Source organism: Oncorhynchus mykiss, chromosome 31, assembly GCF_013265735.2.
Source record: "Oncorhynchus mykiss isolate Arlee chromosome 31, USDA_OmykA_1.1, whole genome shotgun sequence".
NCBI classification, from domain to species: Eukaryota; Metazoa; Chordata; class Actinopteri; order Salmoniformes; family Salmonidae; genus Oncorhynchus; species Oncorhynchus mykiss.
The window spans coordinates 40,556,386-40,571,846 of NC_050571.1; the positions used below are offsets into that span (position 1 = coordinate 40,556,386).

At 41.8% G+C, this 15,461-nt stretch overlaps 1 protein-coding gene across 1 annotated transcript; it reads right to left on the reverse strand.

Annotated features, from left to right (window-relative positions):
- Positions 1-730: 730 nt before the first annotated feature.
- LOC110505155 (protein farnesyltransferase/geranylgeranyltransferase type-1 subunit alpha) lies at positions 731-14,843 on the reverse strand. The gene is made up of 9 exons (XM_021584180.2): positions 14,620-14,843; positions 14,194-14,279; positions 11,011-11,125; positions 10,752-10,856; positions 10,349-10,475; positions 9,040-9,188; positions 8,594-8,656; positions 2,863-3,034; positions 731-1,389 (listed from the first exon to the last, which is right to left on the reverse strand). The coding sequence occupies exons 1-9, from the start codon at positions 14,826-14,828 to the stop codon at positions 1,222-1,224; spliced, it is 1,194 nt and encodes a 397-aa protein (XP_021439855.1). The 5' UTR covers positions 14,829-14,843; the 3' UTR covers positions 731-1,221.
- Positions 14,844-15,461: the final 618 nt, after the last annotated feature.

Consider the following 15,461-nt stretch of genomic DNA (forward strand, 5'->3'; position numbering starts at 1 on the left):
ATGTCTGCATTGAAAGGCATGTTGCACTTACAGCACTGTAAAAGCCATACATTGTTATGGAACCATATGCAGTTATCCATTTCAAAAAGGTCAACCCTTCATATCTTGTGATGACCGGACTTTCCATAGCTGGCCCAGTGAAACAGTCCCATGAAGGGTACTCCCACTCTCAGCTATCCAACGACTTGATCCAGCGGTCCTTTTATGGCCTCTGGAGCTGCAGAGATGGATGCAATGGCTCCAGAATCAATTAACAAGAAAGCCTGGAAGCTAACCTCATGCTGCTCCATTTAATTGTGATTTGACTCTTTTAGCCCAGTGATTTAAGATGATACGCTTTTCCCCCTCCAAATCTATCAGCTATAAATTAGTCGAAGCAAAGTAAAAAAATAATAATTGTGTTTCGCAACACGGGGCCAATTTCATTTGGGGAAGACATTGCGATTGAGTCATGCTTCCGATGTGTAATTTCCAAATGACCAAAAACAATCCCTGGTTAATGTATTTTAGCTCAGTGGCTAACTGCTAATACGGTGAAATGGTTGTTCAATGAGCGGATGTGTTTTATTCATCTCGCTCGTTAGTGGGAGTGAATCCAGATGAGACGATTACTGGCTGAACTCAAAACACAGGCCCATTATGCCAAGTAGAGTGAACGACTGAAAAGTAGGTATGTTAGAATGAGGCGTGTGTTGGAATCAAGAGAGAGAAAAAAAAGACAAGGGCAAAACTTCCAGTTTAGAATAATCATAATTAGTTCTAGCGTACAAAAGACTGTAGCCTACAGCAATGCAGAGTGTGGTTATACAGTGTTTTGGCAACGTCATCAATATGAATCTACACAGAGATTTGTTAATGGCTTAACGGCTTCTTAGCTACAGTGTTCCTGTGTACTGCGTAGCAGAACAAATCCAAAAAGAGCCTAATTTCACAGTAATGACTCGTTACCACACACTCACGTAATCAACATCCAATCTAGCTCAACTATGGCTATAAACTTCAATACATGACAATGACAGCAGCTGTCCATATTTGGAAATCCAGGGATGATCCAACCCGATCTCATAACACTTATCTGGAGTGAGTTACCTCTTTTACAGTAAGTTACAAGTGTTTATTTTGTTACTTATCTTCTTTTATGTGGTAATGCTATTGCCAAACAAACTTGGGCTGGTTAAAAGCGGTTGCTCCCTTGACTCCCATTGAGTTCTATATCTTTCCTCAGCTACTGCAGGGTGTCTCCTGGTGAACGGAGCCTGAGTCTGATCCTGGGGCGCTGGTGGTGGTAGAGGAGTCACTGGAGCCGTATTTAGTCTGCAGGGAGCGGCCCACGTAGCTCCAGTACTCCCTCCGGATGGTGTCCTTCTCACGGGCCAGGAGCTCACAGAGCTGGGGAGAGAGAGAGAGAGGGTTATGGATATAGCATGATTAAAGGGTTGAAGGTGCAAAGGATGAGAGATGGACAAGAGATCTATTTAAACAGAGCAGAAATATTAAAGGAATAATTGATATTGTGTGGGGTGAAACCAGATAACGTTCACTTTAATGCAAATAAAATTTAAAAAAAGACAAATCAAAATGTTTATTTTTGCATAGTCTTGCAACCCAAGGGTTTGGAACTTTGGGCTGATTTGCTAACACTTGCTTGTTCGCTTATGTGCAAATCAAATGATCTATTACCACAGCTAACATAGCCATGGTAGAAGTACTGGTAGTGAAGTAGTTGGCTAGTGGGCTCCTCAACATACCGTTTACACTTCTCACGGATGCACTAGCGTTGAGAAACATCAATTTTCTAAGTAAATAAAAAGGAAAACTAAGAGAATCTCATTTTCAACAACCAATTGAATGAAATCCCTTCCTGCTGCATGCATTTCTGAGTAATGGAGATGCAAATATGCATCAGAGCTCCTGTAGTGCCTTTTCTGACAGACAACGCCCATGATGATTATAAGCATAGACACGTTTTAATTGTGTTTTTTTTTTAGTTGAAAACAGCAGCAATTTTTTTAAATAAAACACTTCCCAAGAAACCTAATTAACTCCGACAGACAGCCTAGCATTTAGTTGCCGAAAATAGAGGCAACATACGATCTGTCACTCACACTGCCAGGGAGATTGTCATTGGAGACTTCGAATAACATGCAAGAGATCCGGTGCGATAGGATAAAGCGTTTTCAAATCCGACTTGTTGAATAATTCCGACTGATTTTCCTTGTTCCTCAGCCTTGAACTCTTTGTGCGAGGGCTGCTCCACACTGATTGACTCTCAGTCAATGTTTTACACTCGAGGTAAACAAAGGAAGGAGACGTCCCGGCTATGGTAGAAGACACAATTTCCATTCTCTGCACATTGTTGCCAAGTTCTTCAGCATCTACACCAGTTTCCCAGTGCATTCCTAAGGGGATCCCCAAGATGAAATGTGCACATTTCTGTTTGTGCCGAGCGCAAGCACATTTCTTTCAACTCATCAAAGCTTGGTGTTTAGTTTAATCAAGCGTGTTACTGGTGGGCTAAAATTAAAAAAATGTGCACTCCCTTCGCATCCTCCAGGAAATGACTTTCAGCTGAGACTTTCAAAGTCTAAAGACTTTCAGCTGAGTGCACAATCCCACTTCTGCCACCATATGTCTCTAAATTAGTTTAAAGCAGTATAATCCCAACTCTAGAGTAATACCAAATAAGATAGTGCCCATTTTCCCATACATTTGGTCCATGTGCTGAACTATCCTTTGAAGTGGGAAAAGTCCCCATGTTGAACTCTTCTTTTAAAATCAGATAGGTCCCCATGCTGAATTATCCCTTTAAGTCTAGTAGGACAATGTGCTAAACTAGCCCAGATAGGTCCTAGTCCTGCTCACCTCCAGAGCCTTACTGAGGACTTCCTCGTGGTGTTCCAAGGTGTTCTCCAGGAAGTCCTCGTAGATATCCACCAGGAAGCCCAACAAGTAGGGCGAGCAGTGGGTCTCCTTAAGCTCCAGAATCTGCTCCAGGAGACCCGGGTGGGATGACAGGCCCAGGTCCTGTAGAATCCTGGGTGTGGGGGAAAGGGGGGAGAGAGGGGTGTGAAAAGCTTTGACCAACTCTGCAAAAGCAGTATTCCTATCCAGAGCTCCTAAACCATGTCGGGAACCAGGTGGTCAAGCCACATGTGGCTCTTCAACCTCCCCTTGAGCCTCCCTACAGTAGACCTATGTTATCTGGCTATGCTCCATGCCATAGGCTGTAGACATGTTAATTTAGCTGACAAGAAATGCTTAAGTGCAGTGCCATTTTTTTTTTTCTCCCCTTATGGAGCAAGTCCGCATATGAAGTGGCTGTGTTGAGCATAAAAGTGATTATTTGAAACAAGTCCTATATGCTATATTTAGAGTTTCGACAACATTAGTTGAGAATGATATAAACCTTAGAAATCAAAACATATGGGCTGAATGGTATGACTGTAGGAGATTGATGATTTGAGAAAGTAGCAAAAAAAAGTGCGCTCCATTCCTTGCCTCAGGCCACACAGCTCTTCTCTCATCAAGTGATCATATTTTCAACCGCCATCAGACTACTCTCAATTTAATCTAGTCTTTACTAGGCTATTCAAAATCAAATTCACTAATTGTAGGCTGTCAGCTGACCTGCACAATCAGTGAACCAACAGCATCTCCTAGGGCTTTACGTTCTCTCCCAGACTCATGGATATACATTTTGGAGCTTAAGTCCACTATGCATAATACAGTTCAAAGGCGATTACTTGAATTTGTTTAATTTTAGAGTAGAGGCTAGACCAGTGGTTCCCAAACTTTTTATAGTCCCGTACCCCTTCAAACATTGAACCTCCAGCTGCGTACCCCCATCTAGCACCAGGGTCAGCGCACTCTCAAATGTTGTTTTTTGCCATCATTGTAAGCCTGCCACACACTATACGATACATGTATTAAACATAAGAATGAGTGTGAGTTTGTCACTTCCCACGAGCCGGGTTGTGACAAAGAGCTCTTATAGGACCTGGGCACAAATAATAATAATCAGTTACTTTGCTCTTTACGTAACCATCTTACATATAGAACCTTATTTGTTCATCAAAAATTGTGAATAACTCACCACAGGTTAATGAAAAGGGTGTGCTTGAAAGGATGCACATAACTCTGCAATGTTGGGTTGTATTGGAGTGTCTTAAAAATCATTTTCCACACAGTTTGTGCCTGTATTTAGTTTCCATGCTAGTGAGGGTCGAGAATCCACTTTCACCTAGGTAGGTGGTTGCAAAGGGCATCAGTGTTTTAACAGCGTGATTTGCCAAGGCAAGATACGCTGACCGCAGCCTAATCCAGAAATCTGGCAGTGGTTTATATGATTAAAAAAATTACAGAACCGCTTGTTGCAATTTCGATGACTCTTGTTCAGATATCGGTAAGTGGACTGGAGGAAGGTCCTTGTTAATGTAGACCGAGAAGAGCTCCAACTTCTTAAATCATATCCTCAATTTTGTCCCACACATTGAATATAGTTGCATAGTCCCTGTAAGATTCCTAGATTCAGATCATTCAGATGAGAAAAAACGTCACCCAGATAGGCCAGTCGTGTGAGAAACTCGTCATCATGCAAATGGTCAGACAAGTGAAAATTGTGGTCAGTAAAGAAAACTTTAAGCTCGTCTCTCAATGTAAAAAAAAGCATCAATACTTTTCCCCTTGATAACAAGCGCACCATATCGTTGCATAGTGCAGAAAATACACGAGTTCAGGGGCCTTGCGTTAACAAAGTTAACCATTTTCACTGTAGTATCCAAAACATCTTTCAAGCGGTCATGCATTCCCTTGGCACCATAAATGTAACGGACATATACCAGGAGCTGTGCCAGGCCCGCCACGTCTGTTGACTAATCCAGCTGAAAGGCATAGAATTCACTGGCTTGTATGCAAGCAGTAATTGTTTCAAAACATCTCCTGCCATGTCACTGATGCTTCGTGAAACAGTGTTTGATGTCATTGTCTGTATAGTTTTTTGGGCCTTTTCCCCCAACATTGTCCCAGCCATATCTGTGGCAGCAGGAAGAATTAAGTCCTCCACAATAGTATGGGGCTTGCCTGTCCTAGCCACCCGGTAGCTCACCATATAAGACGCTTCTAGCCCCTTCTTATTAAAAATGGTCTCTGTTGCTTTTATACACGTCGTACTACTCGAAATTCGTCTTAATTTTTGCTCAAAAAACTCCCATGGCTTTTTTTCCCTCCAAATGGGCATGATTTGTTTCTAAAAGTCTGCACATGAGTGAAGGTTTCATCGAGTTGTGAGACCGTGTGTTATGTGCAAAAGTACTGTACCTGAGGAAAGGCACTACTACCAATATAAAAGTGAACCCCAAATCAATGCAGTTCTCATCATATTTGCACCTCTTCGATGATCCAACATCCCTGTCTGTTGTTCGGTGCTTTCCCGGGTAAGGAGGCAGTAGCTCTTCGGCTGCATCATATTCACAACTGTCAGTGTCCATGCTAGCTGGGCTAACAACAAACGTAGAATTACGGAGGCTAGCATTGGATGTGCATGTGGAAGGAGAACAACTTGTGTTGTCGACAGGTGCAGGTGTAGTACTGCTGGTAGTAGCAGTACTACCAGTAGAGTTGGTATGTGCCTCTATGGATGCAGGCCTTACTTTGTTTTAACCATTTATCAATTTTCGAGCAAACGTTATGAGTAGAAGCTACGTTTGGCTACATACGGAACCGTTAGTGGAATTCCCGCGAGAGAACGGTTGATGTGATTGGATGTTAATTATTTGACTCGGCTACCTGTATTTGACATTGTGTTGTTATTTAGCTGAACACTAGATGGCTTCATTTTATTTTTGGCAGTGAAACAAGGCTACCCAGGCGAGGAAAAAACCTCACCCAAATGTATAGCCCCGTTGGAAAATAAAATGGACGGTTTGAAACGTGTTTTTATTTGGCGTAACCCCGACGGCATTGAGCGTAACCCAGTTTGGGAATACCTGGGCTAGACCAAGTATGGCCCAAAGACATCTTAAATCCATTTTGCTTGATGTTTTCTTCCATGCATAATAATGCAGTCGGCTATGTATTGTATAAAAGCACAATCATAATTTGAATCCAGGTTTTTCATTTAGCCTGGGCTCATTTATGCCTATACATAAGCTCAAATATGTATATGGGTGTCCTGAATTAATCACCTTAGAAAGCACTGTCCATTTCGTTATGTTAGGCTTTGAAACAACATCCACAACAACCATGTTTTACACTGTTTCAACTTTCTTCAAATTGATCATCACAATTATGAGTTTATTATTATTTTTTTTAAAGTATTATAGGCTTACTGTGTTGATGACAAGTGTTTGATGTGATTTTCAATTGCATTTGCATTGATGTCAGAGTGGTTAGAGGGACAATAGAGCGCGGGGAACCAGGCCATTAGCGACCTGATGTTAGTTAGCAAGTTGTGGAATTTTACTGTGGTCATGACTCATGTGGGCAGTAATACTTCACTGAAACAGCCCTTATCTGAGATGGGCGACATTACAATATACAGGACAATACGTGTTAAAACCTCATCTTACTTTTATTTTATTCTGTTTTTCAACACTTTAGTTAAAGCAGTATAATAAATATCGATTACAATCTACCCGTTTGCATTACAATACATGCATCTGTGTTTCATTATAGAATTTCTTGTGGGGCTTGATATGGGATTTTCAATTAATCACTGCAGCATTTTTTCTCAATAAAGTAGCTATCAGCAAAGTCAGTGCTAGCGGGTTGGTGGGGGGAGAAGTCTTCACTTAAATCTTTTTTTGGAGGGGGGTGCAGTAGGATTATTTAACATACACTTTAAAGAGGTAGGGGTTTCAGATTTTTTGGGAAGATGGGCAGCCTATAAAATAGCGTGTGCCTCTGATAGGCATCTCGGTCACAGACAATTTTCTGTCATGCCACTGAATTATCTATTTTCCTATCCAGTCCCAATCCCACTGAAACCCAAAATCCTGACTCTTGTCTTGCTTGAAAATTCCTAACTTTCTTCTGTAATCCATAGGTTACATTATCAAAGCACATCTCTCGCCTATGCATGTCAAAATAGAGGTCTAACATTTCTCTCACTTCTCGTACTTGCTGCCCACATGAGCGCTTCAGTAGAGAACGTGTGATCCACAAACGGTACGAGCGTAGATATTGATATTTCTTTTTCAACAGAGTTAGTCCCAGTTAAGATACCTTGATATTTAAAACTACTTCCATTCTTCATTTGACCGTTATTCAAGAACTGATCTGCTATCTGTATAAACATCTCGATTTGGCCAAAATATAGGAGATATTCTGTCATTCTTTGAACGAGGTTATCTATCAAGCTTAGAAACTTTGGACATTTGACTTTTGTTTGACTGCCGTTAAAGTATGTATGATTCGACAACGCTATACTCGGGGTGCGCTCTGTGTCGAGATGGCTTACTGCTGAAATGCCTTGAAATGAGGAACATGATAACGCTCAGAATTTGTGAACCGTCTGTTTGGCAATTCACATCATTCCTGATCAAACAGTTACTCTATCATTACTAAATATCAGTTTAATTTGCTATGAAATCTTCACATAGTGCCGCAGCCAAGCCTATTTGGGGAGAACCCTGGCAGTGGCCATATCTTGGTTTTAAACACTTTAAATGGGCACTTCCGATTTTTTGCGATATTTCCCAGGATTCTCGTGATAAATATGAATTATTCCCGGTATTGAAACTTGGTAGATTGGAGAAAATAAATCATCCCTATTACACAGGTTGGGGTGTAGGTTTTGAGCATAGCCTGAAGGTAGGAAGGGGCAGTTCCGCTTGCTGCTCCATAGGCAAGTACCATGATGTTGTAGTGGATGCGAGCGTCAACTGGAAGCCATTGGAGTGTGCGGAGGAGCGAGGGTGACATGGGAGAACTTGGGAAGGTTGAACACTAGGCTGTGGTGTTCTGGATAAATTGCAGGGGTTTGATCGCACGAGTGGGGAGCCCAGCCAACAGCCAGTTGCAGTAGTCCAGACGGGAGATGACAAGTGCCTGGATTAGGACCTGTGCCACTTCCTGTGTGAAGTAGGGTCGTACTCTACAGATGTTGTGTAGAGCATGAACCTGCAGGAGCGAGTCCTTGCTTTGAGATTTGCAGAGAATGACAGGGTGTTGTCCAGACTGTTTTTCCAAATCAAGAAGTAACATCACTCCTGTAGCATATTTACTGTATGTTCACGAGATTGATTCTCTACACCTTCACCAGACAGCCGCTCTGTGTCCACTGCTCTGTGAACCTGAACGTCAGATTTCATGGTAATTTGAGCTGACTGCTATCCGTGGTGCTGAATATAAGATCTTGCCGCTATTGGCTTGAAAAGGCTCAAATTTCTTGTGGCTCAACACTTTTTTTGTGTGGAAAAAAGGGCTCTTCCAATCAAAGGTTGCAGACCCCCGTCAAACTAAAAAAACATGGTGACTTCTGACATCTGCTGGTGGAGGATAGAAACTGCAAGGCAAGTGTTATTACCCATAACGTTGTAGACTCAGAAAGTAAGTAGGATTTAATTCCCTACTGAATGAATCCTATGAAGCTTACCCTTTTAAATAGTTCCACACACTTTCGTTGTGGGGAGCCTTCTTAATCTGTTTGAGACTGTACCTTAAAAAAGACAAAAGGAGAACACATTTATCACATATTTGTTTGATATAGCACACTGGAAAACTGGGCCCAATCCAGAAACAAGACCTACCGCATTTTCAAAAACAATCCCTTACCCACGGAAATCCAAAAGGGTTTGATAGGTTTAATGCCGGTTAAACTCCTACCAAGCCTATCAGAGGGCAAGGTGGAGTTACAACCATGCTGCTCATACCCATCTCATCCTTTTAGATATATGGAGTGGGTAGGGACTTGGAGGATGAAGTGCCAAGTGGGCAGCGGCTAGGAGGTTGTTTCTGGACCAAGCCTTTCCCATTTTCATTTTCTGGGGCAGTTTGTGGGGCTGACATGAGATACGGTTTGTAAGGAGAGTAGGTACGTACTGCACTTCTCTGTTGAGTATGGCTGGGTCTGAGTAGCCTGTCGTGTGGGAGATGATGTAGTGCCGCTGGTTCCATGCCGAGTTGTTCCTCACATCTTCCTCCAATAACTGCTCCACATACTCCAGCTCACTGTCCCAGAGCTTATACTCCTAGAAAATATGACACTTTAGTACTGACACACACAAATTAACTTAGTACAGACACACTGTCCCACAGCTTGTACTTCTGGAGTACACTTATTTAGTACTGACAGACAAACACACCATTGTCCTTGCTATTGTGTATTCCAATGGCATGTGTCCATTCAGATTTGTGATTAATATTTACCGCACATAAAGGATTTTCTTGTTCATTCTGATATCATATTTTTGATCCATCCACTACTAGATACTTTCCAAGACAATACATCGATTCAATCACACAACTGTATTAAAATAAAACTGCACAGTGATATAATAAATGCAGCCCATTTCAGAGAGCTAGAGAGTCTGTTTGGTGGCAGAATTCAAATGGGACTTCAGACCTGCAAAAATAAATTGGTAATCAACGTTGTTTGGTTTCATATATCAAACAAGTTGCCGTGATAAGTTGTTTTTGTGCACTCTCCTCAAACAATAGCTCTGTATTTTTTCACTGTAATAGCTACTGTAAATTGGACAGTGTAGTTAGATTAACAGCTTTCTGCCCACATAAGACATGTCTACGTCCTGGAAAGTTTGCCGTTACTTACAACATCACGCTAATCACATTAGTGCATTACCGTTCCAGTATAGGGACATCGATACCGTAGAGGTTAATTAAGAACAAATTCTTATTTACTATGACAGCCTACACCAGACAAACCCGGACTGCGCTGGGCCAATTGTGCATTAACCTATTGGGACTCTCAATCACGACTAATTGTGTTACAGCCTGGATTCGAACCAGGGTGTCTGTAGGGATGCCTCTAGCACTGAGATGCAGTGCCTTAGACCATTCCACCACTCAGGAGCCCAATATACACTCTGCCTCATTAGAAGGTATGTGATTTTGATTGTGAATGTGCAACATAGCTATAGTCCCTAACCCAAACTGGGCTTAACCAGAGACACTCTGCAGAACAACACTTCTTGCTCAAGAAGCACCGTTAATACCATTGACCCAGAAAAGCCAAGGTGCAAGCAAAGGTTCAGCTAGGTCCAGGACAACGATTTTAAGTCTCAGGGCAGGAGATGTCACTTACACGATGGCCGCTACTAGCGCACACACAGATAACTAGCTAACAATTCACCATCGGTTACAAAAGAAGCCTGGTTGTTGAGACTCATACCTTGATGACCCACTGTCTGTGCTGCCAGGCATGGTAGTTCTTAGCGTCCTGACTTAAGATCTCTGCAATGAACTCCAGTTCCTCTGAGGGGTCGTTCAGCCACTCCACCACCATTCGTCTATGATGCCTAGGATATGGAGCAGACGGTTAAGTCTTTGCAGAACCGAAGAAGAAAAATAAGAACTTTATTGTCCAACTTGCAGAGAACGGAAATGTGTCTTTATGCTCACAACCCAATGTTGGAGACAAACAGCCTGATGTTGTCATCCAGTCACATTTGTTAATTTCTTTAACAGTATAGTACACAATATTTGACATAAATTAGGTTCTTAAAGGCCCATAGAGTTTAGTCTGCTTCATCGAAAATCAACTATGGTCGTGACACTGGATTGGCAAAGCTCACCAGACTTGGTAGTTTTTGGGCTGGTCCTCAATGATGGCTGTGATGTACCTCATCTCCTCTCTTAGGTCCTTCTCCAGGGCCTGCAGTAACACTCGCCGGTAGTGCCTTCACATACACAAAATGGAGAGAGGAAAAGTTCACCCTTTCTGTATGATCTTGCACATTTCATTTTCAAAAGAGGGGAAAATAAGAAAAATAATTGGTTTTCCACTGTTCTGTTCATAAATCATACCATACAGTGTATACATACAGTGCTTACCATACAGTGTAATTTGCAGCATTCAGCTCAATGGCTTCAGCTGTCAGCAAGAGTGCCCGGTCACTTTTTTCATCATTCTTCAGTAACGCTCGGAAATAGTCATACACATCTGTGACTATTGGAGACAAATGTAACATGTTTGGTTACGTGTGAAATGTAAAGTTTCTGATGCAAAGTGAAATAATTTAAAGTGACTTCAGAGATACAGTTGAAGTTCACATAAACAAGTTAATGACTCCAACCTAAGTGTTTCAAACGCTCCACAAATTTCTTGTTAACAAACTATAGTTTTGGCAAGTCGGTTAGGACATCTACGTTGCGCATGACAAGTCATTTTTCCAACAATTGTTCACAGACAGATTATTTCACTGTATCACAATTCGTGGGTCAGAATTTACATACACTAAGTTGACTATTTTTTTTATTTTTTTATTTCACCTTTATTTAACCAGGTAGGCAAGTTGAGAACAAGTTCTCATTTACAATTGCGACCTGGCCAAGATAAAGCAAAGCAGTTCGACACATACAACGACAGAGTTACACATGGAGTAAAACAAACATACAGTCAATAATACAGTATGAACAAGTCTATATACGATGTGAGCAAATGAGGTGAGATAAGGGAGGTAAAGGCAAAAAGGCCATGGTGGCAAAGTAGATACAATATAGCAAGTAAAACACTGGAATGGTAGATTTGCAATGGGAGAATGTGCAAAGTAGAAATAAAAATAATGGGGGTGCAAAGGAGCAAAATAAATAAATAAAATAGGGAAAGAGGTAGTTGTTTGGGCTAAATTATAGGTGGGCTATGTACAGGTGCAGTAATCTGTGAGCTGCTCTGACAGTTGGTGCTTAAAGCTAGAGAGGGAGATAAGTGTTTCCAGTTTCAGAGATTTTTGTAGTTCGTTCCAGTCATTGGCAGCAGAGAACTGGAAGGAGAGGCGGCCAAAGAAATAATTGGTTTGGGGGGTGACTAGAGAGATATACCTGCTGGAGCGTGTGCTACAGGTGGGAGATGCAATGGTGACCAGCGAGCTGAGATAAGGGGGGACTTTACCTAGCAGGGTCTTGTAGATGACATGGAGCCAGTGGGTTTGGCGACGAGTATGAAGCAAGGGCCAGCCAACGAGAGCGTACAGGTCGCAATGGTGGGTAGTATATGGGGCTTTGGTGACAAAACGGATTGCACTGTGATAGACTGCATCCAATTTGTTGAGTAGGGTATTGGAGGCTATTTTGTAAATGACATCGCCAAAGTCGAGGATTGGTAGGATGGTCAGTTTTACAAGGGTATGTTTGGCAGCATGAGTGAAGGATGCTTTGTTGCGAAATAGGAAGCCAATTCTAGATTTAACTTTGGATTGGAGATGTTTGATATGGGTCTGGAAGGAGAGTTTACAGTCTAACCAGACACCTAAGTATTTGTAGTTGTCCACGTATTCTAAGTCGGAGCCGTCCAGAGTAGTAATGTTGGACAGGCGGGTAGGTACAGGTAGCGATCGGTTGAAGAGCATGCATTTAGTTTTACTTGTATTTAAGAGCAATTGGAGGCCACGGAAGGAGAGTTGTATGGCATTGAAGCTTGCCTGGAGGGTTGTTAACACAGTGTCCAAAGAAGGGCCAGAAGTATACAGAATGGTGTCGTCTGCATAGAGGTGGATCAGAGACTCACCAGCAGCAAGAGCGACCTCATTGATGTATACAGAGAAGAGAGTCGGTCCAAGAATTGAACCGTTAAACAAGCCGTTAAACAGCTTGGAAAATTCCAGAAAATTGTGTCATGGCTTTAGAAGCTTCTGATAGGCTGATTGACATAATTTGAGTCAATTGGATGTGTACCTGTGGATGGATTTCAAGGCCTACCTTTAAAGTCAGTGCCTCTTTGCTTGACATCATGGGAAAATCAAAAGAAATTAGACAAGACCTCAGAAAACAAATTGGAGACCTCCGCAAGTCTGGTTCATCATTGGGAGCATTTCCAAACGCTTGAAGGTACCGCATTCATTTGTACAAACAATAGTACATAAGTATAAATGCCATGGGACCACACAGCCGTCATACCGCTCAGGAAGGAGCGGTGTTCTGTCTCCTAGAGATGAACGTACTTTGGTGCAATAAGTGCAAATCAATCCCAGAACAACAGCAAAGGACCTTGTGAAGATCCTGGAGGAAACAGGAACAAAAGTATCTATATCCACAGTAAAAACGAGTCCTATATCAACATTACCTGAAAGACCGCTCAGCAAGGAAGAAGCCACTGCTCCAAAACCACAATAAAAAAGCCAGACTACGGTTTGCAACTGCACACGGGGACAAAGATCATACTTTTGGGAGAAATGTCCTCTGGTCTGATGAAACAAAAATAGAACTGTTTGGCCATAATGACCATTGTTATGTTTGGAGGAAAAAGGGGGACGCTTGCAAGCTGAAGAACACCATCCCAACCGTGAAGCAAAGGGGTGGCAGCATCATGCTGTGGGGGTGCTTTGCTGCAGGAGGGACTGGTGCACTTCACAAAATGGATGGCATCAAGAGGGGGAAAATGTGCATATATTGAAGCAAGTCAAATGGGTCTTCCAAATGGACAATGACCCCAAGCATACTTCCAAAGTTGTGGTAAAATGGCTTAAGGACAACAAAGTCAAGGTATTGGAGTGGCCATCACAAAGCCCTGACCTCAACCCTACAGAACATTTGTGGGCAGAACTGAAATAGCGTGTGTGAGCAAGCAGGCCTTACAAACCTGACTCAGTTACACCAGCTCTGCCAGGAGGAAAGGGCCAAAATTCACCCAACTTATTGTGGGAAGCTTGTGGAAGACTACCCAAAATGTTTGACCCAAGTTAAACAATTTAAAGGCAATGCTACCAAATACTAATTGGGTGCATGTAAACTTCTGTCCCACTGGGAATGTGATGAAAGAAATAAAAGCTTAAATAAATCTCTACTATTATTCTGACATTTGACATTCTTAAAATAAAGTGGTGATCCTAACTGACCTAAGACAGGGAATTTTTACTACGATTAAATGGAATTGTTTAAAACTTAGTTTAAATGTATTTGGCTAAGGTGTATATAAACTTCCAAATTCAACTGTATTTGGTAGGCTAAATGCATGACATTGACAACATAAAACAATATGGATGGCTGGTTTTAAATGATATGCCAAGTTTAATTTCTTACACTTGTCAGAGTAGGCAATCTTCACAACAGGATTGGGACCATCATCTTGAGGAACAGGCTCTAAATCAGCCCATTCTTTCCTGTCTCTGTACATGAGGGCGAGAGAGGGAAGGTGAAGATAGAGACATTAGCGAATGGGGCAACTGTTCAGTCTCGTCCAATGCGCCTGCCTCAATTGACGTGAATTTCAGGTATCACTTAAATCAATTAAAGATAGAAAACAAGAATACCTAGCTAATTGTAAACTTACTGCGAGCAATAGCTAACGTTAATTAGCGAACTCACACCGGCTAGTGAAGTGGGGGGAATTGACGTATTGCTACACAGAGAAGAATCTTTGACTTCACGGACTCGTCATACTCGTCTAGATACTGGTTCAGCTAGCTACACTACTTAACGCTAGCCTAACTAGCTAGCTTAGCCTACCTGTAAAACACATAACGGAACGGGTCTTCATAGCCAATCTCCTCTTCGACCTCTTCCTCGCTCCTCTCCTCCTGAAATTCTGAGGAAACATTTGAAGTTTCTTCAATACCTGACATTCTGTAATAAGCTGGTCTTTCGGTCGCAAGCGGAATAAGAGCTGCCTTATTTGTAAGGTCGGACGTCTGTGTTATTGCACTCATGGACGTCATTTCCTGTTTTGTGCAACTCTGTTAATCGTAAAGGAGCAGTGTACTGGAGCACGTATGCTCCGTGTAGGGGTTGATCAAAATGTATATAAAGGAACGTTTTTAAAACTTTTGCGTTTATGTCCGCAATCTGTCACCTCATTCTCGAATAAATAGCCTTAAGAATTGATGAATATGTGTGCGTTTCGTTAGTATGCACACAGGTTTACCAAAGAGAATATTACATTTGGCACGAACATGTATTTTATTCAATAAACTGGATTAATTGTTTTGGATCTTCTGAGAGATTCAGTACACCGTTTTGAGTTTAAGAATTTATCCCATCACTGATCTATCCATAAATGCTAAAAACCGAGTTAAAGCCAGTTTCAGGTTGGGAAATTCGACGGATATTCGCGCTTTCAAACCTCAATTGCTTTCTAACCACCTGAGCCACAGACTCCAAAGTGTCATGATGTTGGAAAAAATTTGCACAGGTCTTATTTTCACGATTTGGACATTTATTCTCTTTGAAAAGCTAATAAACATGTGGAAATGTGAGCAGCATTTTGTTTTCTTAGTTGAATTAGTTAGGGAGCTTAAACTAAGTAGAAACTTTTTTTTACATTCAAATTGCAATAGTTCCTTGGTCATGTG